Source organism: Vanacampus margaritifer, chromosome 1 (genome assembly GCF_051991255.1).
Source record: "Vanacampus margaritifer isolate UIUO_Vmar chromosome 1, RoL_Vmar_1.0, whole genome shotgun sequence".
Lineage (NCBI taxonomy): Eukaryota > Metazoa > Chordata > Actinopteri > Syngnathiformes > Syngnathidae > Vanacampus > Vanacampus margaritifer.
The window spans coordinates 20,170,914-20,195,293 of record NC_135432.1 but is presented as its reverse complement, the minus strand read 5'-3'; the positions used below and the strand labels follow the sequence as shown (position 1 = coordinate 20,195,293).

Sequence of the window (24,380 nt, the reverse complement as noted above, 5' to 3'; positions counted from 1 at the left end):
AGCCTCAAAGCATGGGATTAGAGTTAATGTGCCTCCCTGGGTTATAATCTCTTCACAGGGGGACCTTGTTGGAGGGGCTCGAGGGCAGTAAGATAAGTATCTATTACAGAAACTCCCTCTTATCCCGCCAACATCCCCGCTTCAAAAAATGAGGCACAAAAACACTTGCCCCCGTCCCCCCCCCTTGTCTGATACACAAGATCCCGAGAGCAAGTGCTGCCCTTTTCAGCTAATCAGGAATTAAGAGCTAAAAGCCGTATGGAGAGTTTGCAGGACACATATTTACTCCATCTGTGGACCACAAAGTCAGGTGGTTAAAGGACCGCTGGCCGAGGCGGTGTTACGCAGGGGACCTATTCACAAAACGTTTTTTTTGTTGAACTCAACATTATTATATCATTTGCACCTTCTATCTCTTTGATCTACTTTCTAATTAACAATAAAATGAAGATCTTCATCTCAGAAAGAATCGCCACAATGCAAGTGTATGAGGTTTGGTTCTTCTTGGTTTGATTGGTCATGCCTAGAGAGGGACGGTGAGATGACGTCGTCTTTTAAATCTACCATCAAGCAAATCACCACTGATTGAAAAAAAAAGAAAAAGTGCGTGCGTGTACCCGAATTAAGCAGATACAATTTTAAGGACACTAAAATGTGAGTTTAGCATAAAATTGTTTAATACCTATAAACAATATAGCGATTTTGTTCAAACAACGTAGTCAAGGCTGATACAAGTAAGTGAATTACAAATTGCGGGTATCGGCTTCAAACAATTAAGTATGACAGCAAGGAACCGAATTTCCTTTGAAATATAAATTGGCAAAATAACACTGCAAATAGCATTGGCGGGTTAAAAGTAGTGCTAAATTCAATTAAGGCACTTAATTATCTGCGTCTGGACTCCAAATGGCAACAAAGTGACACCTCAAGCTATTCAATTGCTGGAAATGTCACACGAGTGGTTTGAAAGGTTACAATTTGTGTCATTTTTCAGATGATCTTCTTGCCACAGCTTTTTAAAAACCTTGTTAGACACATTCTCATCATCTAAGAACTATAAGTTTGCAGCACAAAAACTAAGTTGGGGGGGGGGGGGCTAGCTGCACACTTCTCACTTTAAGCGAATATTGTTTGCTCTCATCTAAGTGCATGAAATAAAAGGTTTAACACAGGCATGAAATAATGAAATGTAAGCGATTTCCAGCACACATGATTAAAAACGAGTTAAATTCCTGCAGGTATAAGCCAGTACATACTCTTAACGGTAGTTTTGGACCAAATCTGCAGTTACATCAAAGTATAGTAATAAGGCATTCCGTTTTTAGGTAGTTATTTAGCTTTCCCCCCCAAAAAAGCTACCTTTGGTTTCAGGGCTTAAAGTGTAAACAATCACTTGAAAATGATCCTGAGCTAGAAGGCAAGGAAGCTCCATAAGTAACATTCATTCGAGGGTAAATACTGCTATGGTCCCAAAAGAAAGATAATTAGAATATGGAGGAAAAGTTCATTCATTTCAATCTTTTGTGAAACTTGAATGCTACGTTACTAGTTCACCATACACAAAGTCAAATACTGTATTCCAAACCTTTATTTGTATCAGTTTTGATGATTATGGCAGAAAGACAAAACATTTTGCTTCTCTCGTCTCCATCCTTGTCACATGTTTTCCTCTTCCTCTTAACAGCATCCAGCTTGCTTCTTTTGCAATTTCTTTTTGAGACCTTTGGAGAGTGTCAACGATGTTTTTCTGTCAAGTCAACAGTCTTTCCCATGATTCTGAAGCCTACTAAACCAGACTGAGAGACCATTTATAGGCTCACGTAAACTTCTGCAGTTTGTTTTGAATGCACTCTAAAAATAGTTGGGTCAAAAATAACCCAACTATGGGTCAAAAATGGACCGATCCTCTACTTGGGTTGATTTGACCCAACTTTGAGTCAAGAAATGGGTCTTTCAGTGTACACTCATAAATATTGGCCAGATCATTTACTTGGGTCATTTTGTATAAAAAAAAACAGAAAGTTGCATCAAATTGACCCCTAAAAGTGGATCGGTCCATTTTTTATCCTTAACTCATTCACTGCCATTGACGGCTATAGACGTCAAAAATTAATTTGAACTATTTCTATTAGTTTGACATTTTTTTCCACTTTTGCTAACAAGAGTAAGAAAACTTCGATTTTTTTTTATTGTACATTCAGAACAGATATAAAATTTGTGATTAATCGTTAACTAGTTAACTAGTGAAGTCATGCGATTAATTACAATTTTAAAAAAATTATTGCCTGACGCCCCTAATTCATTTTTTTAAATAAAAAATAAGGGGCGTCAGACGATTAAAATTTGTATTCGTAATTAATCGCTTGACTTATTAGTTGATTCACGGTTACAAATTTTTGTATCTGTTATAAATGTACAATAATTTTTTTTCTAGGTTTTCATAAAAAATGAAATGAAATGAAAAAAAAAGTTAAACTAATAGAAAAAGTTCACATGAATTTTTGACGTCTATAGTCGCCAATGGCAGTGAATGAGTTAATTGGGTTACTTTTGACCCAACAGTTTTTAGAGTGTGAACTAGCTAAGATTGGGACAAAGCGAGCCTCCAATGTTGGGCTTTGTCACAATATTCTAATTTAGTGAAACACCGGATTTCTTAATTTTCTTTCTTTCTGCCATAATCATCAATAATCGAAACAAATAAAGGTTTGGGTGTAGTGAACTAATGTAACCTGCAAGTATCACGTTTTGGAACAAATGATTAAAATAGACTTTTTCTCGATATTCTAATGATATGACCCAATGATTTGGTACATGTAGAAGCTGCTTGAGTGCATGGAGGATGTTGGTGTCGGGTGATCATTTACAAGAAAGTAACAATGAAGCAAAAGTTGATTTCAACTTGCAGAACAGTCCTGGGTGTCAGCGTGAGAACTTCCTGGGTCTGAAGGCGGGAAGGGCCAGCTGATGCGACGGCGTCCTCTCTTCCTCGATGGGTGCCAGGTCCTCGGCGGAGCCCCACTTCTTCCTGGACTGGAAGAGTGAGGCCAACTTCCTGTTCCTGTTGCGCTCCCTGGCCTGGGACACCTGAAAATCTGCTGCTGTGGACGACAGCAAACCGTTGGACAGACTTACGAGTGTCCTTGTATGAAAGTAAAGGTCACTCACGCAGCTCACAGTCCTCCTCCGGAACTTCTGCTTCTTTGGGGTTGAGATAATGCAAGGCAAGATGGCCACTGTAATCCCTCAAGTTCTCCTTAGCACCTGATGGAAACATTTCACTTCAGATATATTATTGATCATCGATTGACAATTGCATCTTTTCCTTGATATTTTTGGGCCTGCCACTCTAATTTGTTCTCATTAGGGCCATGTGTGCACGTGCAAATAACTCAAACTTTAAAGCCAGAGCAGAGCTTCAAAACGGGGAGTTCTTGAATGTCAGGCAGATATGTAAATAACTCATTGTATTACAGGCAAAGGTTTTACCGTAAGTCCCTACAAGCAGATCAAGAACGTTCCGATGTCCATGCAGGGCTGCGATGTGTAACGGCGTATAACCCTGTGAAAGAGGAGATCATATGGATGAGTAAAGGGAAGAGTGGTGACATTCCTCCTGCGTGCAAACTTAACGGGGGTGGGGTGTGTGTGTGTGTGTGTGTTTCAGAGCACCTACCCCCTGGAGTTTCCCAAGGCCCGGCAGCGAGGAAAGAAAATACAAATTAGAAAAGCTTGTGGAAACACAAAATAATGACAAAAACATAATTGCCAGGTAATTCGGCGAAAATTGCGTCGTTTGAGAGCAATGCATGCTGGGACACAGATGCCCTGTTATGGGAGACAATTAAGGTGACATGATGTGATGATTTATTAGCCGGGTGCCCGCGCTCCCGTGGTGCATTTGCACAGCTGGATCTTCACTACAGATGTACGCTCCGCCACGTGACAGGTTACTCACATGCTGCAAGAGACAGAGAGAAATCAATAGATCAATGATTGGACTGAAAAGGATTACACAGAATCTTTGGATTACACTAGCAAACAATTCGTTTTTTCAGTGCCAAAGATATTTGTATTATTTTGGTTTTTGGTGCTTTAAAAGTTTACGAAATGATCTGTATGTAGTGCTCTTACATAACCTGTTTATGCATTTGTCTACTATTTGCATTTGTCTACTATTTCTATTCTACAAAATACACTAAAACCGTCACAACTTTCTTGGCACCAGAATGTGTTTCGACCAGTCTTCTACCAAAAAGCAGCAATGCATATCGACGCCTTCTTAAAATAATATTTTTCATTTTAAGAGGGTGACAATATTTACATCTCGCTGACATCTTAACAATGATGACTGAGGAGCGAGAGAGAGAGAGAGAAAAAAAACAACTCACTGATTTGGTGTTGACATCAGCACCGGCATTTGCGATCAGAGTTGCCATGTCCTCGTTGCCGTGTTTAGCAGCCCAGTGCAGAGCAGTCTGTGGGAGACAACAAAAGTCCTCAATGCAGTAAATGTTAAAAAGTGCAAATAAATGTAAACAATGTGCGCTTTCTAAACATTGGCATACAGTACCAGAAAAATGATGGAGGTGAAATCCCTTTTCTATTTGACTGAATTGCAATCAATGGTCCATTTGCTCACCAATGTTACAATACATGATCAAATCAGCCTCTATTCTGCACATTTTCAAAGTAGCAGTGGTTTTGATGTCAAACGTTTATATTCAATGAGCTCAAACACCAAAATAATAAACAACACATATTTTAGTGACAGTACTGCTGTATATAAATACAACTTAGTAGAATGTACAAATGTTCAAAATGTTTTTTTCCCCCTCCATTTTATCAAAAGTATTCTAATTACCGGTAGTATCCGAATAGTCTTAATGAAAATAAAACAAATTTGAAGTTGTTTAGCGGTCGGCTAATATTTCACTGCTTTTTAATGATGTTTTCAAATTTTGCCGTGGGTCATCGTATACAAGCCAAATTTTGGTATCATGAGTTGTTATTGATCACAATGCACAGTGAAACTATTCATGAGAAACATTCAGTTTTTTTGGTAATATCCAAAATGCTTTTTTATATACAAAATCCTTCTTAATATGCTTTCTTTGCCTTACTCCCAAATTGCAAACTTCTCAAGTGGACTTTGGCTATTATTCTCTTTGAGAAGTACTCCACTCCAAAGCACTTGCTTTTATTTACTGACAGACAGAGCAGGTATAAACAAAGAACAAAATGTTTATCTTTCATTTAATCTTGAATTTATCTATTTTTCCCCCCCTCAATTTTAGTTTTCGTGAACTATAATAACCTTGGGCGATTTCTCTGTTCCTGAATGATCCCAGTGCAGAAATGAAGCCCCATGAAGGCATGCTCGGTCGTACACACGCACACGTGCCTCCTCCTTTATCTCAGACACTTCATAGTCGCCAAGTGAAGAAACATTGCACGCTAAGATAGATGCGGCAACAAAGTTGTGATTGGCCTTTCTTATTGGCCGCCAGTCGGACCAGCTGCACTGGAGAGAGGAGAGGATGAATGGAGGGATGGTTTCCTGCCATCTAACGGAGCCTAATTACAAAATAACACAGTGCTGTGCGCACGGTAGGGGGGGGCCCGACCGCCTGTCACCGCAGGCAAGATTGATGATGTTAGTGTGACCCGCAAAGGGGAGCCCCACCCAGACACGACTGTCAGCGCACGTCAAAGCGCAATAACGAGCCTTTACAAAGGTACGTCCACATGTTGGCACGCAATGTGAAAATAATAGAGGCGAGTATGCGGCGGGAAAGAAACACACACGTCCACCTGTCGGACTGTGATCTCCTGTGTTTTTCCATCACTCTTTAGGGTGTGTAATTATGGGCTATCAACAGGTGTCAGCTAAATAACCGCAACCATCCTGTCAGAATCGGACCCTTAACGCGGAAAATCAAACACAAGCCACATCAGAATGACTTATTATTTTTGGACAAGTGTAAATAACTTCAGCCTGCTGGATGGAGACTTTATGGAAGTTCTTAGAAGGACTCGCAGGAGTTCATCAGGTCAGCTTGTCGAGGGCAGACGTGATGTTATTCTATGACAGTATTCTCTTTGGGGTTGGCTACATGCCCTTTGAACGTGAGCAATGGGAATGCTACTTGAGCTACTTTGGAACCTACACGTTTGCTGCAGGATACTTTTGTTCACCATACAGACGGTTACAGGAGAAACAACCTACTGTAGTAAAGGGGGGGGGGGGGGTAAATCTCTTCTTTCAAAGATGAAGTCATTCAATTTGAAATGCGTCTATCTATACCACCCGCTTGTCATTGCTGATTTGACAGTATTTTATAAACACAGGGATGGGCAAGCACTGATAGCAGGTAACAGTATCGGTGCTCGCAATACCAGTATTGGCCTCACTCTTGTGGCAATTTCATGGAGAAATGCTATATTGGGATGTATACTGTATTCACTCATTCTGTAGTGGACTCGAGGTGCGTTCAATGACCATGCGCCCAGTAGGAAATCTCAGCTATGCATAGCAAAAGCCGAGATGACTGATTATTGTTTTTTGGTTTTGTTCCAGATGTTTAAATACTTGTTTACAAGGAATTTTCAAAGAATCTCCACTTATTTAAAATTCAAACATCTGGAACAAAACCAAAAAACAATAACATTCAGTCGTCTGAGCTTTTTAAAAACACACGTGTGTTCTTCATGTGTTTATTGAAAAACATGCGTTGTATCCGCAGATACAATTCTTTACGGGGATAAGCATTCTTTGGCATAACACGAGACTGGCGAGAGGGAACGTTTGGAGAACTTGCCCAGCTGTTCATTTGGGATACAGAAGATGAGGACTTTGAGGGATTTGTGGATGAGGATTAATCAAAAGTAACGTGAGTACATTGTTAAATACTTCAATAAAGTGCAACCCAACTCAGTTTTGCTCCTGCTACCTTTTTAAAAACATACGCTAGGTAAGTGTTAGCGTGAAAGCATGCTACCGTATGTTTTAAGCTAGCGTATGTTTTACCATGTGCCCAATAATACGGTGCGCCTTATGGTCGTAAAAATACGGTAGGTATTTTTTTTTTTTTATTATTATTCTTGAGTTATTATTAAAACTATGTTCCTGTTTTTTTTTTTTGTAGTGGTATCGGTACTTGATGTTAGTATCTGTGACTACGCAAGAGTTGAGTACTCGTAGTAGTATCGTTCTGGAACAAAGTGGTATCGAACATCCCTACCAAAAAGCAGCAACAGCAACTGATGTCCACAAGCCCAGAAACATCCACTCTTGAAACACATAATTGTTTTTAAATGTTTCCTCCAAAGTGCAATTGCCAGGTAAACAAACATTACAAACCAGACTGTAACTGTTTTTAGATCAAATGGAGAACTGGTAGGAACAGACAGTTTGTCAACCCTAGAGCATTCAAGGTCACCCCAGATCTCGGACAACTGTGAGCAATAATGCCATTTACAGCTCGATTCCTCCTGCAAATATGGAGCAGGAAACAGTCAAGTAAGCTAAGAGGAAGATGGCCAACATGCTTGTAATAAATGATATTAATCATAAAACTACTGAAATGACAGTATGTCAGGGTGGATTACTAAATTGCACAGTCAATAGTACTTGACAGTGGCAAGGAACAGAGTAGCATCTCTCCAACATTTTGTTGCCATTTTGACATTTGCCTACAGCAGGACTCGTATCATGTCCATCATATCGTATCCTTAGTCCTTCCAGATACATTAATCCTTTACATGTATCAAAGTAACGCTCACCACATCCTGGTCACACAACAAACACATCAGTGTTTTGTCATATGTTAACAGTTGTAAGTTGGAAACGTACTCCATTGAGGACTATTCTGGTACCCCTTTTGCCAACAGCTTGGCCTTGTTAAAGGGAAATGGGCTTCACTTGTAAAGGGCTTCATATTCAAGCTATTCAAAGAACACACTGTGTGGCTTCATTCACACAATGATTAATGGAATATATATATACGGTAGTCATGATAGGAAAGCAAAAGCTCATTGACTAGCCAATGACTGGGCGCGAACGGGGATTCAGTGACTTGCTCAAGAATACCTCGACATGGTCACAAGGGACAATTTCAGAGTTGAAGGACGACCATTTGACCAAGCAAGGCCCGCCATCTCAGTTTTGCTCCCTCTGTGGTGCTTTTGTTTGGGATTTTAAAACAACAGGAGTCCTGTAATGTGCTAGGAGGTGTACAGGAGACAGAGGATGTCATGCCATGGATGTCGTCTGGATCTAGTATCTCCGTCTCTATTGTCGGCCTGCTGTCACAACACAAGATTGATCGGCCAAAGCGCCGTTTGTCAGGGGGTCTCCTAGTGGGAAAGAGTGACTGACGAGCCCGAACAGGATACAGCGTCTCCCCTTCCTGCGTCCCTCGTTTTGGGTTCCTGAATCCCCACACCCCACCCGTCTGCCTGAAGTGAAGGGCCCAGCGCAAGGAGAAAGACGAAGAGGAGTGATGGCCAGATGATGTACTTACAAACTGTGTGGCCCGGGAGGAAGAGCAGGTCACAGCAGGGTGCGAGGTCCACGTCATGATGGGAGCAGAGACACAAACATATGACATGAGGGTTCTTTCAAACAAGTTGACCTTAAAAGTACCCAATCTTCAAATTAATATTTGGTCAGAAACCTTTAAATCTTCATGAGAGTAATCCCATATTCACTTCTAGTGAAATTTGTGATTAAAAAAAAACAAAAGAAAGGCAAAACTGATTCTGATCGGGCTCTCACGAGTCATGTGACCTCTTTTGCCTCCGGGTAAGGTAAGTGTGGATGGATGCTATCTTCCTCTACATGACCAGGAAGCGAAACGGGAACATCAAAGCGCACCAAAGGGGACTTAGCACCTTCCCAGGGACACAAGCGACATTGTTCTACAATTAATCCCAGCCTGCTCTATTACTTTCAGATTATCTTTAAGTAGGTGAAGTCTTTGTGGGGAATTAAGACTCTCCTTAATCCATGACACCCCCCCGCACCCCTCTCATCTCCGTGCACTTCAATGACGGTCGCGCTATCTTGTCCGGGTGGGTACTGCGGTGGCTAAGAAGGTGGTCCGCAGTGACTGCAGGACAGTGTGAGAACTGTGACACTGAGGAGGGACAACAAACATGAGCTCAAATCTCTTAAGCGCACAGGGAGACAAATAAAAGGATTTGGGTTGTCAAGGGGGGCACAGGAGCTAAAAAGCTATCTTTCATAATCCTTTTGATAGTGGACCTTTGAAATGCATGATCTGGATGTTTTAACACGGCCTTCTCGGAATTCCATTAAGAGGGGATCAAAAATCTCAGAATGACCATATGAAAGTTACACAAGCAGATCGCAAGTCTCTTGCAAGGGCAGGCAAGCATCGCGTTCACGCTAGTATTCTGGATTAAAAAAAAGGGAAAAAAAGCACTTGTAAATAGTTCAGGAGGATAGAAACTTACCCCCTGATGAATACGGTGATAATCGGGACATGAAGACAAAAAAACAGACAGGAAGAATTAAAATCCTCAACATATAAAACTTAAGACACATTGCAAAAGTCTTATTCCCCCACTAGCTTTCACGTTTTTACTACATCATCACATTGTAACATTTCATACTTCCCACAATTTCATTTTTTTTTTGATCAAATAGAAAATGCTCAACGCTGGAAGTGTTGGATAAGGAGCAAGTGTTGATTTTAAGCTATGTCACAGTAATTCACATATTTAGGTTAAAGGTGTGTTGAAAGGCTGCATAATAAGTTTTGAATTAGTAGCAAATGCAGTTAAACTTGTTTTTAAAAGCACTCAAATAAGTGAAATAAATGAGATGTAAAAGCTTTGTAATTTAAACATTACAAAAGTATGCGTACAAAAAAAAGTTTAAAACTACAAGCAATTCTAAAGAAGCTATATATATATAAAAGAGCGCAATAAATAGAACCCAATAAAAAAAAGAACAGTATTAGTTGGATATCCTCATATTATAGAGTTTCAATTGTTTATTGTGGTAAAGTTTACTGTTTGTGTTTATTATAACATTGCTAAAACAACACATCCAGGAATGGACTCACACTTTTGCAAAGTAATACAAAGTAATATAATATCTTATGGCATGCAACAGGAAATGGATTAAATACTCACCGATGTGAAGTCCTGGTTTGGACACAAAACAGAAGAAAACATGTTAGCAAAGTCTTGACGCAACATTGGTTTTAATGACTTACAACGTTTTATAATCATTTATAATGTTCCAACGGAAATTCCTCTTGAGGATGTAATGTATGAGCTCTTAAGGGCCATTGCTCTGATTTAAGGTCAATACAAATCAATTATCTATTTATCCGTCATTCAGCTTGTGAGTTTACCAATTGCTGGCTGTGAACACAAAATAGCAAATTAACTTTTGAGTGGAAAGTAGATTTAAACACAGACTAAGCTAGCCAACTAGTTGGGGAGATGGTTCGACATTAGACACTCATGTTCGTGTTTAATTTCTTCTTCTTTTTCTCCTTCCATTTTTTCTTTCTACTTTCTATTGGTGGTTGGCAACTAATTTTGGAGGAGTTCTGCTACATTCTTTAGGATGCGACATCAGAAACAACAAGGATTTATTATATACAACATTAAAAGGTGAAGGATTCTACCTTTGGCCACAATGCGACGCAGGATTCAAGTTCAGGTAAGGCATTTTATACTAAAAAGAAAACTTTGCCGTACTTCGAAACAGAAGTTTAAAATCCAACCAGAACTCATTCGCTGCCGTCAACACGATTAGGGAATCGGAATTTTGGATGCAAGCTCTGTGCTTTTTTTTGTTTTAGTTTTTTTTAAATTAATAAGGATTTATATTCCAAAGCAATTTATAGTCTGAAAAGACAAAAATAAACTAAACTGCATGTTCCTTCTGCACTTGAAGTTGCTTTCCAGGTGGCTGGATTTCTTACAGGGGTGGTTCACAATACCATCTCCAAATTTGTTATTTTGCCCTGTTATTGTTATATGCAAATGTTCTTCCCAAAAGTAACAAGGAAGCTGGTTGGAAACATGTATTGTCATCTGCTTACTACAATTTATTTCTACGGTCAGTTGTAGTCAAATAGTTGACATCAAACTTTTTTAGTGAGCTATGAAGGATGCTACCTTCTTGTTGGCAAGTGATGGGTCCTGTCGAAGCAGTTGAGAGAGGTCAGGAACTCGAGCGCCAGCCGCAAAGTAGATCCACTCTTTTTCTAGCGGGTCTAGCTGGCATGGAGAGAGAATGGCTCGTATGCAGAGTTTTTTTTCTCCAAAGGTTTACAGGTTTAAAGGTTATATTATGCTACACATGACCACATGGCAAAGCTGACCTACTAACGCAGAAGACACAAGATAGCTGAAACAACTACAGAGTCACATTTTAGAAAAAAATTTTTTTCAACAACCTGACAGCTTCTACTATGAGAATGAGAAAAAGTGGAGACAATAAGCTTACTGCGACTGCAGCGGAACCCATGCTACCCGTCGACTCCTCGTCCTGCTCAGACTCCCACTGAAAGCAAGACAAAAGTCAAAGATGACTAAAAGTATGACACAATCAGCCGTAATCAACAGTGCGCACACACACACACACACACACACACACACACACAGATTTGTTTTACTATCTTTGTGGGGCCATCTTATTGACATAATGCATTTCCTAGCCCCTTCCCTAAACCCCAACCATCAAAAATGATTGCCTACCCCTATTCCTTACCCTAACCTCAACCATAACCCAATTCAAACCTAAATTCTAAAACCAAGTTGACCCCTAAAAAGAGATCTAAACTTGTGGGGCCCAGCAAAAAGTCCCCACATGGACGGCTGGGCCCCACATGGTCGGGTGGGCCCCACAACTCTGTGAAATCCTAAAATGTTGGCCCCACTATGCAAAAACAAGACCACACACACACACACACACACACACACACACCGGTGTGTCATGTTGGCTTGAAGTCGTCCCACTGCTGTGTCAGACAGAGCAAGCTAACAAGACAGTGAAGTGAGTCAGACGCTTCACACATAAGGTGTCATGAAAAACAATCCACTTAACAATTAATACAAAACAACATGCCACGTGTGTAACACTTAAAAAAGAAAGAAGAAAAAAACGCCTCCGGTGTTAAGGTGTCAAGCTGGCTAGTGGTCACGCGCAAACCTGCAGCGTGACATCAACTTAGCAGCCGCCTTAAGAAGGTCAAATTAAGTCAGGTAAATTGTTTGCTATCGGCAGAAAAAAAGCTCATTTTGAAATGTTTCCAAACATTACAATACTGTCTGTATGTATAACACGGTGTGATCAGTGGTGTACAGTGATTGGTGTGAGGTTCCCCAGGCTAGTGAAGTTAGCAAGTCATCAGACTCTTTCACACAGACAAGCATATATTTTGTTGTTTTTATTTCCGTTTATATTTATTTGCATTTAATTTTTGAATCATATTTTTTGTATCTGTTTTTATTTCCGTTTATATTTATTTGCATTTATATTTTTAATCATATTTTTTGTATCTGTTTTTATTTTCACTTACATTTATTTATTTTTGGTCTTTCATACACCTTAACCTGCCGACGACATGCTAGTAGGTTATGTCCCATCAAAGTTTTTGGGGCCGTGTTGATGAAGTGCAAAATACACTTTTACACTCACAAGCTGCTATGCAAAATCACTTATTTCAAGCCTTGTGTATACGGCGTACAACACAAATAGTAATTGATAAATATAGATTTATTGTAGTTAGCTAATTCCTTCCCAAAATAGTCGTATTCATTGTTTATTTGAATTCAACCAACTTTTTTAAATATAAATTTTCATTGACTGTTAGATTTAATTTTAATTTTACGCTGTAAGGTAATATATGTTGACCATTTATCATCATTTATCATTAGATTGTTACTCAGTCTGCCCTCTGGTGGCAGCTGTGTAGAACAATTATGGTAAGTTGATGACCATAACACAAGTTTACTCTGTCGTTCTTATTGTTTACTGTTTGCTGTAAATGGTAAATGACAATAGGAAGAAAGTGGCAGGATAGGAAACATTTTTATCGTCCTCACGATATATATCGCCCAGCACTACTTGGAATATTTTTTTTCTTCAGCGCAAATATCTAATTTAGGAAAAATACACTTTCTACTGTACTTCCTGTCATCTAAAATTAAAATACCAAATAAATATACATTAATAGTTGACTACATTTGCTCTACTTCACAATCAGTTGAATTTATACCGGAGGATTGACTTGGGTGCTGAGTGCATACTGCAGTGGAATTGTTTTAAAGACAGTTGTCCAGAAAGTTGGACCACAAATGACCATCCTGTGTTAAACAAACACACTTAATCTGATCACATCTACATGCACATCTCCATTAAGAGGAGGTCCATATATCTTGGCTGAGAATTTGTGTGAGGCTCTTTAAATTAGGCGCAAATGATTATTATCTTTCCAATGAGGTCCAACATGTTGTGGCTTATCATAATAACAGGGGTCTTATTTTAAATACAGATTTGCCTCCCACTCACTCAGTCAGGTCTCTGCCACTTCAAGAAAGCAGCCAATTCATTTGGCGCCCCCTGGTAGATGATGGCGGTACTGCTAGCATTTAAAACAGTCAAAATACACTAGTGGTACTTTATATTGCAAGGCTCTTACTGAGTATAACATTTGGAGGCGGCTACCTCCACTCCAACAATGTCTGACATAATGAAAACTATTATCTGACCTGCGTTATTTCAAACTGCAGTGGCAGTTTCAGAATAGAAGAGAATACATTTTCAATTCACCTCGGGAGCACTGTCTGGCTCGCCACATGTCATCAGCTCATCCCGACATTCCTTCTGCTGCGTGGCGCAAGCGGAGGTGTCCGTTGCCTCCCACTGCGCTGTCGCTGACACTGTGGTGGGACTCAAACGTCTCTGCCCGTCCACATCAGGCACGTGAATTTTGTCTTTGTCTCGCTCTTGCAGCAGCTGTCTGTATTTCTTCTTGAGGAAAAGATACTTCTCATTCTGCGGTAGACAAACAACAGAGGCCATGTTTGACCTCATTCAGGTACATGAGAGGGGTTAGAATAGTCCAGTTATACACCACCACGGCAACCTACAGTGGTTCCACGTATAGTTCTACGCTGGCAACCTGACCAAATTTGTACACAAATTATAATGTACCATAGTCAATCACAGTGCTTCGTACTTATTTTTTGCACCCCACAAAACCTCGCCACCGCTATATTTCGCTTTATTATCGTTTGTCGATAAAATTGTTACAACATCTCTGCAGAGGAGCTAATACGCCTTGTGCACTCTCCAACATTGAGAACACCACTGCCACCTACAGTAGTGGATGTGTAATTACACTTAATTCCAGTATGACAAAAAAAAAAAAGTTATCTGGATTCATACCGCACCCTCCCCCGCATGTGTGTGTGTGTGTGTGTGGGGGGGGGGGGGGGGCTTATTTGAGAAGAACTGGTCTATCACTAGCCTAAATAGCTCAGCAGTAAAGTCATGTTAAGAGCAAATAGAGCATACGTAAGTATAAAAAATACTTGTAGTACAGTAGAGGTGCAACAATCAAATCTACAACTAATTAATTATCCAATTAAATCGATAGCTATTTTGATAAGTGATTAATTGTTGCGAGACCTTGTTAAACTTCTTGAATCCTTGCCTTCAACCTCTTTAACTAAACATTCAGCTTCTCAGACTTTTGTAGTCCTCCATTAAAGCAGATTAGCTACCTTGACTTGGGAATACAACAATGTTGACATGTTATACACCAAATCAGCAAGTGGATCATAATCAGTTTAGGTTTGTGAATTTTTTTGTGCTGTTTTCAACTTGAAATAATGTTGAAACAATTCATTACAACAAGAGTACTCACATTTTCGGATTTGACCACAGCAATTCTGTCAATGATGAGCTTGAATTCTTCTCGGTATTTAGCTGCAAGGAAGGAGATGAAAAAAAGTTCACATTCTGACTAACTTTACTGTATCCACAACCCACAATGTTATATAATAACATTATATAAGCACTACTAGGCAAGCTGGAGGAAGAAAACGGGTCCAACAAAAAAGAAAAAAAAGGGTGAAAAAGACTTTGATGAAGACATTCTGCTAATGATGTACTATAATAGATAGCATGAACTTATTTTCAGCCCTGGACTTTCACGGATCAGACTAGCCCACATATAAGTTCACGTTTTGAAGACCAGATCCAGATAGCAGAGGATGATTTTAATGCAACGACCTCTGAGTTATGGGCCCACCGACCGCGACGCCGGCCCTCACTTTCATTGCGCATCGGGGTTTCTCTGCGACCCTTTTAAATTCCTTTGAGTTTCAGCTTTGCAACCATACTCGCCCTGGAACCCAAAGACTTGGTGTTTTCCCGGGCACTACCCGGCGGGTCATGGGAATAACGCCGCCGGATCGCGAGTCGGCATCGTTTATGGTCGGAACTACGACGGTATCTGATCTGACCTCCGACTTTCATTCTTGATTAATGAAAACATTCTTGGCAAATGCTTTCGCCCTGGCCTGTCTTGCGCCGGTCCAAGAATTTCACCTCTAGCGGCGCAATACGAATGCCCCCGGCCGTCCCTCTCAATCATTGCCCCAGTTCAGGAGGGAAAACCCACAAAATAGAACCGGGGTCCTATTCCATCATTCCTCGGTCACATCCCTTGGCCACAGCCAATGAGTAGTCAGTTCTTAACATCACATCACATGATAAATCTTCAAAAGAAGCACTTGGAAAGAGGTCTGCAACATTCCAGACTGAGAATTGTGCTAATAAATTACCAGGTCCAGATAGCAGAGGATGGTTTCGATCCATCGACCTCTGGGTTATGGGCCCAGCACGCTTCCACTGCGCCACTCTGCTGTGATAATGAAATGCTTTGTCCTGTATTCTCTTGTCGCTAGAAAAGAATTAGGTCCAATAATCTCAGTATCTTTGCCTTTCGCACTAAGCAGGAGTGCCTACTTATACAGTGACAACACATAGGAAACAGATTGACATTGGCGAAAAACAGCACATTTTTCCTATGTGAAGTAAGTAAATTGAGGAAAGGGTCACATCCCTTGGTCACAGCCAATGAGTAGCCAGTTCTTAACATCACATGATAAACCTTCAATAGAACTACTTCGAAAGAGCTCTGCAACATTCCAGACTCAGGATTGTGCTAATAAATTACAAGATACAGATAGCAGAGGATGATTTCGATCCATCGACCTCTGGGTTATGGGCCCAGCACGCTTCCGCTGCGCCACTCTGCTAATGAAGTGATACCCGTTGTCCTGCACTCACTTGTAGCTGAAGAAGAAGTAGGTCTGACATTTCCTCATGGATCAGAGCAAGCTTCATTACGTTATGCACAAGGCTAGGCAGGACAGCATGAACCTGGATGTTGGTGTGGAAACCTATTTGTCCGCCAAGTCTGCGCCTCAGACCGCGACTTGACTTAAATTGCCCAAAAATGTCCTTTCTGTTCATGGCTTCTAAGGTAGTGTGGCCGAGTGGTCGAAGGCGCTGGATTTAGGCTCCAGTCTCTTAGGAGGCATGGGTTCAAATCCCACCGCTGCCAGTTCTTCAACAATGGAACTAGTATCCCACCATTTCTGTGGATGACTTGAGTCAATATGCTTATTTTACTATGCTAACCAGCATGAAGGTTGTGTTGCCGAGCAGTCAAAGGTGCTGGGTTAAGGCTCCAGTCTCTCAAGGGGCGTGAGTTCAAATCACACCACTGCCAGTTCTCCCTTGGAGTTATGTTTGTAGCAAAGTATAGAATTTAGATTTTCTGTTTGTGTTTTGCCCTCGTACCACCATTCCCGAAATTTCAGTATTTTTGCCTTTCACACTAAGCGGGACTGACAACTTAATCACTGACAACACAGAGAAATCAGACTAAGAATGGTAAAAGATGGCCCAATTTTCCAACGTGAAGTAAATAAATTGAAGAAGGGGTCAAATCCCTTGGCCAGAGCCAATGAATAGCCAATTTTTACTTTCACCTGATTAACCTTCAAAAACACTACTTGGTGGAAGTTCAACAACATCCTAGACTGAGGATTGTGCTATTAAATCACCAGGTCGAGATAGCAGAGGATGGTTTCGATCCATCGACCTCTGGGTTATGGGCCCAGCACACTTCCGCTGCGCCACTCTGCTGCTGTAGTGGTACTTGTTGACCTGTACTCTCTTGTTGCTGAAGAAGAATTAGGTCTGACATTTCACAATGGATTATGCACAAGGCTAGGCAGGACGGCATGAACCTGGATGTTGGTGTGGAAACCTATTTGTCCGCCAAGTCTGTGCCTCAGACCACAACATGACTTAAATTGCCCAAAAATGTCCTTTCTGTTGATGGCCTCTAAGGTAGTCTTGCCGATTGGTTGAAGGCGCTGGATTTAGGCTAACAAGCATAAGGTCTACAACCATTTGCCATTGGACGTTTCTGGTTGGGTTGAAGATAATTTACCTATGATCCAAGCAGGCTTCATTACCTTATGCGCAATGTTCGGTTGGACACCACTAACCTGGATGTTCTTGTGGAAACCTGATATTTATACTAAAAACAGTTTTGCAGGTAGTGTGGCCGAGCGGTCAAAGGCGCTGGATTAAGGCTCCAGTCTCTCAAGAGGCGTGGGTTCAAATCCCACCACTGCCAGTTCTTCCTTAGAGTTGTGTTTGTAGCAAAGTATAGGAATTTGATTTTCTGTTTGTGTTTAGTCCTCTTACCACCATTCCCAAAATTTCAGTATTTTTGCCTTTCACACTAAGTGGGACTGACTACTTAATCAGTGACAACACAGAGAAATCAGACTAAGAATGGTGAAAGATGACCCAATTTTCCAACGTGAAGTAAATAAATTGAAGAAGGGGTCAAATCCCTTGGCCATAGCCAATGAGTAGCCAATTTTTACTTTCACCTGATTAACCTTCAAAAACACTTCTTGGTGGAAGTTCAACAAAATCCTAGACTGAGGATTGTGCTTACAAATAACCAGGTCGAGATAGCAGAGGATGGTTTCGATCCATCGACCTCTGGGTTATGGGCCCAGCACGCTTCCGCTGCGCCACTCTGCTGCTGAAGTGACACCCGTTGTCCTGCACCCACTTGTATCTGAAGAAGAATTAGGTCTGATTTCGCCATGGATCAGAGCAGGCTTCATTACTTTATGCAAAAGGCTAGGCAGGACAGCATGAACCTGGATGTTGGTGTGGAAACCTATTTGTCCGCCAAGTCTGTGCCTCAGACCACAAAATGACTTAAATTGCCCAAAAATGTCCTTTCTGTTCATGGCTTCTAAGGTAGTCTGGCCAATTGGTTGAAGGCGCTGGATTTAGGCTAACAAGCATGAGGTCTACAACCATTTGCCATTGGACGTTTCTGGTTGGGTTGAAGATAATTTACCTCTGATCCAAGCAGGCTTCATTACCTTATTCGCAAGGTTCGGTTGGACACCACTAACCTGGATGTTCTTGTGGAAACCTGATATTTATACTAAAAACGGTTTTGCAGGTAGTGTGGCAGAGCGGTCAAAGGCGCTGGATTAAGGCTCCAGTCTCTCAGGAGGCGTGGGTTCAAATCCCACCACTGCCAGTTCTTCCTTAGAGTTTTGTTTGTAGCAAAGTTTAGGAATTTGATTTTCTGTTTGTGTTTTGTCCTCTTAGCACCATTCCCGAAATTTCAGTATTTTTGCCTTTCACACTAAGTTGGACTGACTACTTAATCAGTGACAACACAGAGAAATCAGACTAAGAATTGTGAAAGATGGCCCAATTTTCCAAAGTGAAGTAAATGAATTGAAGAATTGGTCAAATCCCTTGGCCAGAGCCAATGAGTATTACATTTTTAACTTCACATGATTAACCTTCAAACCAACTACTTGGTAGAAGTTAAACAACATCCTAGACTGAGGATTGTGCTAACAAACAAGCAGGTCAAGATAGCAGAGGATGGTTTCAATCAATCAACCTCTGGGTTATGGGCCCAGCACGCTTCCGCTGCGCCACTCTGCTGCTGAAGTGATCCCCGTTGTCCTGTACTCTGTTGTAGCTGAAGAAGAAGTAGGTCTGACATTTCCTCATGGATCAGAGCAGGCTTCATTACGTTATGCACAAGGCAGGACAGCATGAACCTGGATGTTGGTGTGGAATCCTATTTGTCCGCCAAGTCTGCGCCTCAGACCGCGACTTGACTTAAATTGCCCAAAAATGTCCTTTCTGTTCATGGCTTCTAAGGTAGTCTGGCCGAGTGGTCGAAGGCGCTGGATTTAGGCTCCAGTCTCTTAGGAGGCGTGGGTTCAAATCCCACCACTGCCAGTTCTGTGACAATGGAAGTAGTATCCCACCATTTCTGTGGATGACTGGAGTCAATATGCTTATTTTACTATGCTAACAAGCATGAGGTCCACAACCGTTTGCTATTGGACGTTTCTGTTTGGCTTGAAGATAATTTACCTCTGATCTAAGCAGGCTTTGTTACCTTATGCGCAAGGTTCGGTTGGACACCACTAACCTGGATGTTCTTGTAAAAACCTAATATTTCTACTCCTCCAAAATGTCTTAACACTGCCAACAAACTCATATTCCTGAACAGAGATTTGAAGGTAGTGTGGCCGAGCAGTCAAAGTCGCTGGATTTAGGCTCGGGTCTCTCAGGAGGCGTGGGTTCAAAACCAACCACTGCCATTTTCTCACTTAAATCAGGTCATCGATGCTGTCATCCAAGCTTTGTCGGTAGTTCTGATTGAGAATTGTATTTGTCAGAAACTACAGGTGTATGATTTTGTCTTCTTAACACCATAAAATCATAAGAGTCACCAAAATTCTTTCTTCCCGAAATCTCAGTATCTTTGCTTTTCTTTTGCTTCACACGGCAAGATTTTAAAATTGTTAGCCGACTTCCAAACCGTGAGAGAGCCCACACGTGACAAGAAAAAATCACGGGAGTAACAGTTTTGTACGTACAGTGTGTGGTGTGCAGCCACACAGCACAATGAACACGTCACACACAAACTACTTTCATTCAAAAATATTTCCTGGTTAGACGGGAAATCGGGCAAAACCTCTCGAGATTAAATGTGGCTTCAGAGGACCAGTCGCAATATTTCTTGGTTTGTTTTTAGCAGAAAAAAAAAAACATTTCACACCATTTCTGGTGCACTACTTAGCCGCATTACTTTGCGTTAAATTCACAATCGTCACACAGCAACGGGTATGTTAAAGAGCATCACCTAAAACTATTGTGGTGAAAACAGACTATGGCTTATTCTTACAATGTGTTTGTTTGCATGCACATAAATTACAAAGACAAAGACACACGCCGCTGAACAAACTCGCAACAATGTGCACAACGCTACCCTCAAACGTCCGACTGCATCACACGTGCCAATGCGCAAATTATGTGAACTAAACTTTAGACAAATGCATGCAAATGAGTCAATGTTTGAGACACTTAAATATTGAAAAGTAACATATTCCTCTTAAAGAATAAATCAATTTGTGGCCTTTTCCACAGGATTAGTAGTTTTCATGTCAGCTGTGGAAAATCGGCATTCCCAGCATGCTTTGTTGTAGTTACAATTGACAGTTGTGACTGTGTTAAAAATGAACCTATTAAACACAATAACTAGATATCCAGACAAACATACAGACAGCAGAGCAGTGTGGCTATGTAGTCCCTCCCAAAAAGGCCATTTTCAAACTAACAATCATCTGGCGGGTCACTACTCATATACAGATATTGGACCATTGGCTGGCTGTGTAATAGGTAAATATTTGCGTGCGTCCCTATGTGACAATCAAGGAGTTTCCTCTTCCCGGTATGGACACAAAGGATACTCACTGGTGCTGATCCACAAAAACAGGAAGCAGCAGCTCACGTGTTTCACACAAACATTAAATGCTTACGGCAGCAGGTAACAATGTCCAGTAAGTTATGAATTGATCGAAAACTCAATTCCCGTTCATCCCTCTCTACAATTCCTTCATTTCCCAACATGCCCCACTTTTCATATCAGATCAGATTGTTAGAGGTCTAAATCCCATCATGCGTGTGGACTTAATTGTGATTAAAATACGATCATCATATTTACAACGCGATGAACAGCGACCACATGCTCGAGCAGACATGTCACTACGTGGTGGGAAGCACTTCTCTAATCACCGGACGGCCACATCAGATGTCGCTGACGTCACATCTGGACCACATGTGGCAGCAGCGCAAGGTCACACTGGATCAACATTTGTTTGGCAAGCTTGACATGTTTGCCTTTCGGCCACAGATTGAGATTAAAAAAAGAAAAGACTAAAGGGGAAGGGAATTGTGAAACAGTCTTGGACAACTATTGTTGTTAGCATATAAATGCTAATTCACACAACAAACTGTTCTGTTGGGTATAAAAAAACAACAACAATTAAGTTAATTTAAACACTCAATGCTATTTAAATTATTTACATTCTAGATTGTAAGATTTACTGTACATGTACTCTTGTCCAGCTATAAGTCTAGCTAAAAAGTCGATTTATATGCTTGCATCCTATGTTATCAAAATCCTAGCAACTTTTTCAAGCAAACTTGAATGCTAATTGATAATATTAGGACCTTGTTTATAGCAAGTTCTATTCATTAATGCTAGCTTAGCACAGTTTCTTGCAGGGCTACCACAAACGATAACTTTGATAATCGACTAGCCACTGATTGTTTCTGCAATCAATCGACTGATCTGATCATGTAAATAGAACATTGCCCCCATCAATGTGGCTGCCATATAGGTCGCTTACCTGGGCTACTACAGCATGCTAGCTTTTCTAAGCTTTTAGTCATATCTGTGGTTATAACGTTAAATCAACCATATAACCCTAATGAAATCGTCATCATTAGCCTTATGTTAACATTTACAGTTATAATCAAGTAGCTCACAAATGTTGACGTTTAATATTAGCCGCTAATTTGCCAAATTGCCTAGCAAGATGGCTGTCCCTCCTTGTTAGAAACTGAGTAAGCCACAGCATACTGATACGCAGACCTTTTCAAAATGGTTTACTCCTAACCTTGTAGCTACTGTTTATGAGATCCTTGTATTATGTCTGTGCACTTGACACATTTGATTGAATTCACGATTCAAACCATTTTGGGGTTTCCAAACCAAATCACCCTACAAGGGACAATTCAATAACGTGAAGTGTTTATAAACAATAGATGCCAAGGTACTTACAAGTGGCAGAAAGTGATTGACTACCGCCGACTTGAAGTGAAAATAGTGACAAAACTTGTGTTTAGGGTTGCACCATATAAACTGCAAAAGTTTTTTGGGGAAAATCCTATGTTAGCAAAAGTATAGGGTTTTTCCCGCTTATGCCCATTGGATGTTAGGAGGGAAACAAACACTTTTACCATCTTTTTTAGTTTCATACCTAACGACATTTGTGAGTCTGCAGTCTGCACTTTTTCTACTTAAGTAAAGGAGGGGAATTAGTACTACTTTTAGCAGCCTGTTTTACACAAGCATCTCCGTACTGTACTTTTACCACAACTGACTATGATTTTGGAGATGACGTCATGATGTTGCCCCTCATGAGAGACTCAAGAAAGGAGGTGTTCAAATGCCCCACATGGGGGAGGAAATGACACAATCCTAATTCCAATTGTACCTCTGGAAGTTTTTTTTTTTGTCTTAAAACATGCAAATAGGGGAGCGATGGAACACACCTTGAGAAATGTTTGCAACATAAACAAGCAAACTGAACAGAACTCTGTCGTGCCTTGTTTTGCTAATTTCTTGAGTCCATGTTACTTACCACGTAACTGCACGTCAACGTGGCCAATAAAAGGCTTAAAAGTCTTCAGTATGTCTGCATTTCTCACTTTGCCCGAACTGCCCGCAGTAGAGTAGAAGTAATCCAGCAGCGACTCCTCACTCACATCGCTCATGTTAGCTGTAGCGTTTATCACTGTACGTCGAATTTAGGACACTTTGGACGCTGCGGCTACTTCATACGCTCTTTTTGCGTGTGTCTTTTTTTTTCCACGCTGCCGCCCCGGGAGTCGTCTGCTCGGCTAATTTGCGGCTCTTCATGTCAACATTTCACTCCACCCAAGCTAGCGAGTTGACCGCCGCGGCCGCCGCGCCTCCTCCACTTCATTTTAACCCTTTTTTCCCCTCCGCGAGGCGATAATACTCGTTTGGCCGATTTTCTGACAGTGGCCCTAAACGTCTCTTTGGCAGAAAGACACATTTGTATATCCGGTTCCGAATGTAAACTTTTGTGCAGTCAATGAAAGAATAATAAAAATACATTCTTCCAGTATTGTATTGGAAATATAAAGATGAGCTGAAAATATACAGGCAGTGGTGGCAAATGCACTTTGGTTAAAAATGTTCGACGTATTGATTCGTTTGGGAAATGAATGATACTGGGCTTTTGGAGGAAATTCCAGGATGAACATGATGGCCTTCCTTCTCTAAACTTTTAAATGTCCACCTGTTCATTGTTTTAGTAGCCTACTTTTGCAGAACTTGGTGTTGTCGATCAAGGAGATGAATGGCAAACTTCACAACCATTTCATTTTTTTTATTTCCAAGAACGTTCATTTTTATGCCTTTCTGTGACTCTTCCAGTGTTTCTGTTTTTATTTTTATTGTCAATCATATTGTACTGAGCAGCCAGGACAGAGTCATTAATACTACTGACACTGTAGTTTCCTATGTCACAATCAATAAGTTTGAAATGTGGAATGATAGTTTCACCAGAATATGTCCTTTAAAAGGTAAAAATAATAATAATAACTTACAGCCTCTATTTGGGTCACAATGGGTAGTCGTGTCTGTGCACCGATGATAGCCGCAGGTATTAGACAAAACACATGGTCAGATTAATTGTGCGGCTGCGCTGTAAATATTAAATGTAGGAGACTTACACATTAATCCCGCCATGGCTTCTCTTTGAACGAGTTGCGTTTAATTTGATGAGTGATTTGTGCGTCTGTGTTTGAGGACAGGACAATATTGTAATTACAGTAAGCTTCTTACGACTGATACAATTATTGAGGTGAGCAGTTGACACGGTGGCGTGAAAAAGTGGGACCTTATGCTCTTTCAATTTCAGAAACAACACAACTTTCATGAGGATAACGATATTTGATCCATTAGCATATGCTGCGCCTTTGTGCTCTCTGTTCATGCCAGAGAGCAGCTGGCCACACGTTGACCACCTTGCTGCTGCCGCAAGGCATTGTGGGGGAACAGCAAGCTGAGCCAATGGCAAACATGATTGTTATTTTTTTCAAACGACAGAAAAATGGTGGCGTACATCGTAGCTACACTCGG

General features: G+C 40.8%; 1 protein-coding gene and 6 non-coding genes across 7 annotated transcripts; 4 read left to right on the top strand and 3 right to left on the bottom strand.

Moving 5' to 3' along the window:
- Nucleotides 1–655: 655 nt before the first annotated feature.
- Nucleotides 656–23,185, bottom strand: LOC144041037 (uncharacterized). Its single transcript, XM_077555258.1, has 9 exons — nucleotides 22,852–23,185; nucleotides 14,922–14,983; nucleotides 13,823–14,047; nucleotides 11,495–11,551; nucleotides 11,164–11,265; nucleotides 4,392–4,499; nucleotides 3,490–3,562; nucleotides 3,169–3,264; nucleotides 656–3,101 (listed from the first exon to the last, which is right to left on the bottom strand). Exons 1-9 carry the CDS (start codon nucleotides 22,982–22,984, stop codon nucleotides 2,923–2,925), a joined length of 1,035 nt encoding a protein of 344 aa, XP_077411384.1. The 5' UTR covers nucleotides 22,985–23,185; the 3' UTR covers nucleotides 656–2,922.
- On the bottom strand, nucleotides 15,854–15,925 carry trnam-cau (transfer RNA methionine (anticodon CAU)). Its single transcript has one exon. It is a non-coding gene; the product is annotated as a tRNA-Met (tRNA).
- On the top strand, nucleotides 16,547–16,628 carry trnal-uag (transfer RNA leucine (anticodon UAG)). The gene has a single exon. It is a non-coding gene; the product is annotated as a tRNA-Leu (tRNA).
- trnal-aag (transfer RNA leucine (anticodon AAG)) lies at nucleotides 17,633–17,714 on the top strand. Its single transcript has one exon. It is a non-coding gene; the product is annotated as a tRNA-Leu (tRNA).
- On the bottom strand, nucleotides 18,062–18,133 carry trnam-cau (transfer RNA methionine (anticodon CAU)). The gene has a single exon. It is a non-coding gene; the product is annotated as a tRNA-Met (tRNA).
- trnal-aag (transfer RNA leucine (anticodon AAG)) lies at nucleotides 18,569–18,650 on the top strand. Its single transcript has one exon. It is a non-coding gene; the product is annotated as a tRNA-Leu (tRNA).
- On the top strand, nucleotides 19,291–19,372 carry trnal-uag (transfer RNA leucine (anticodon UAG)). The gene has a single exon. It is a non-coding gene; the product is annotated as a tRNA-Leu (tRNA).
- Nucleotides 23,186–24,380: the final 1,195 nt, after the last annotated feature.

Excerpts from the sequence above, each read along its gene's own strand:
- LOC144041037 (XM_077555258.1), bottom strand. The coding sequence starts at position 22,984 with ATGAGCGATGTGAGTGAGGAGTCGCTGCTGGATTACTTCTACTCTACT. Across the intron at positions 14,984-22,851 it reads CGTTGACGTGCAGTTACGTG|CTAAATACCGAGAAGAATTC; the intron begins GTAAGTAACATG and ends CCTTCCTTGCAG. Across the intron at positions 3,102-3,168 it reads GGAGGAGGACTGTGAGCTGC|CAGCAGATTTTCAGGTGTCC; the intron begins GTGAGTGACCTT and ends TGTCGTCCACAG.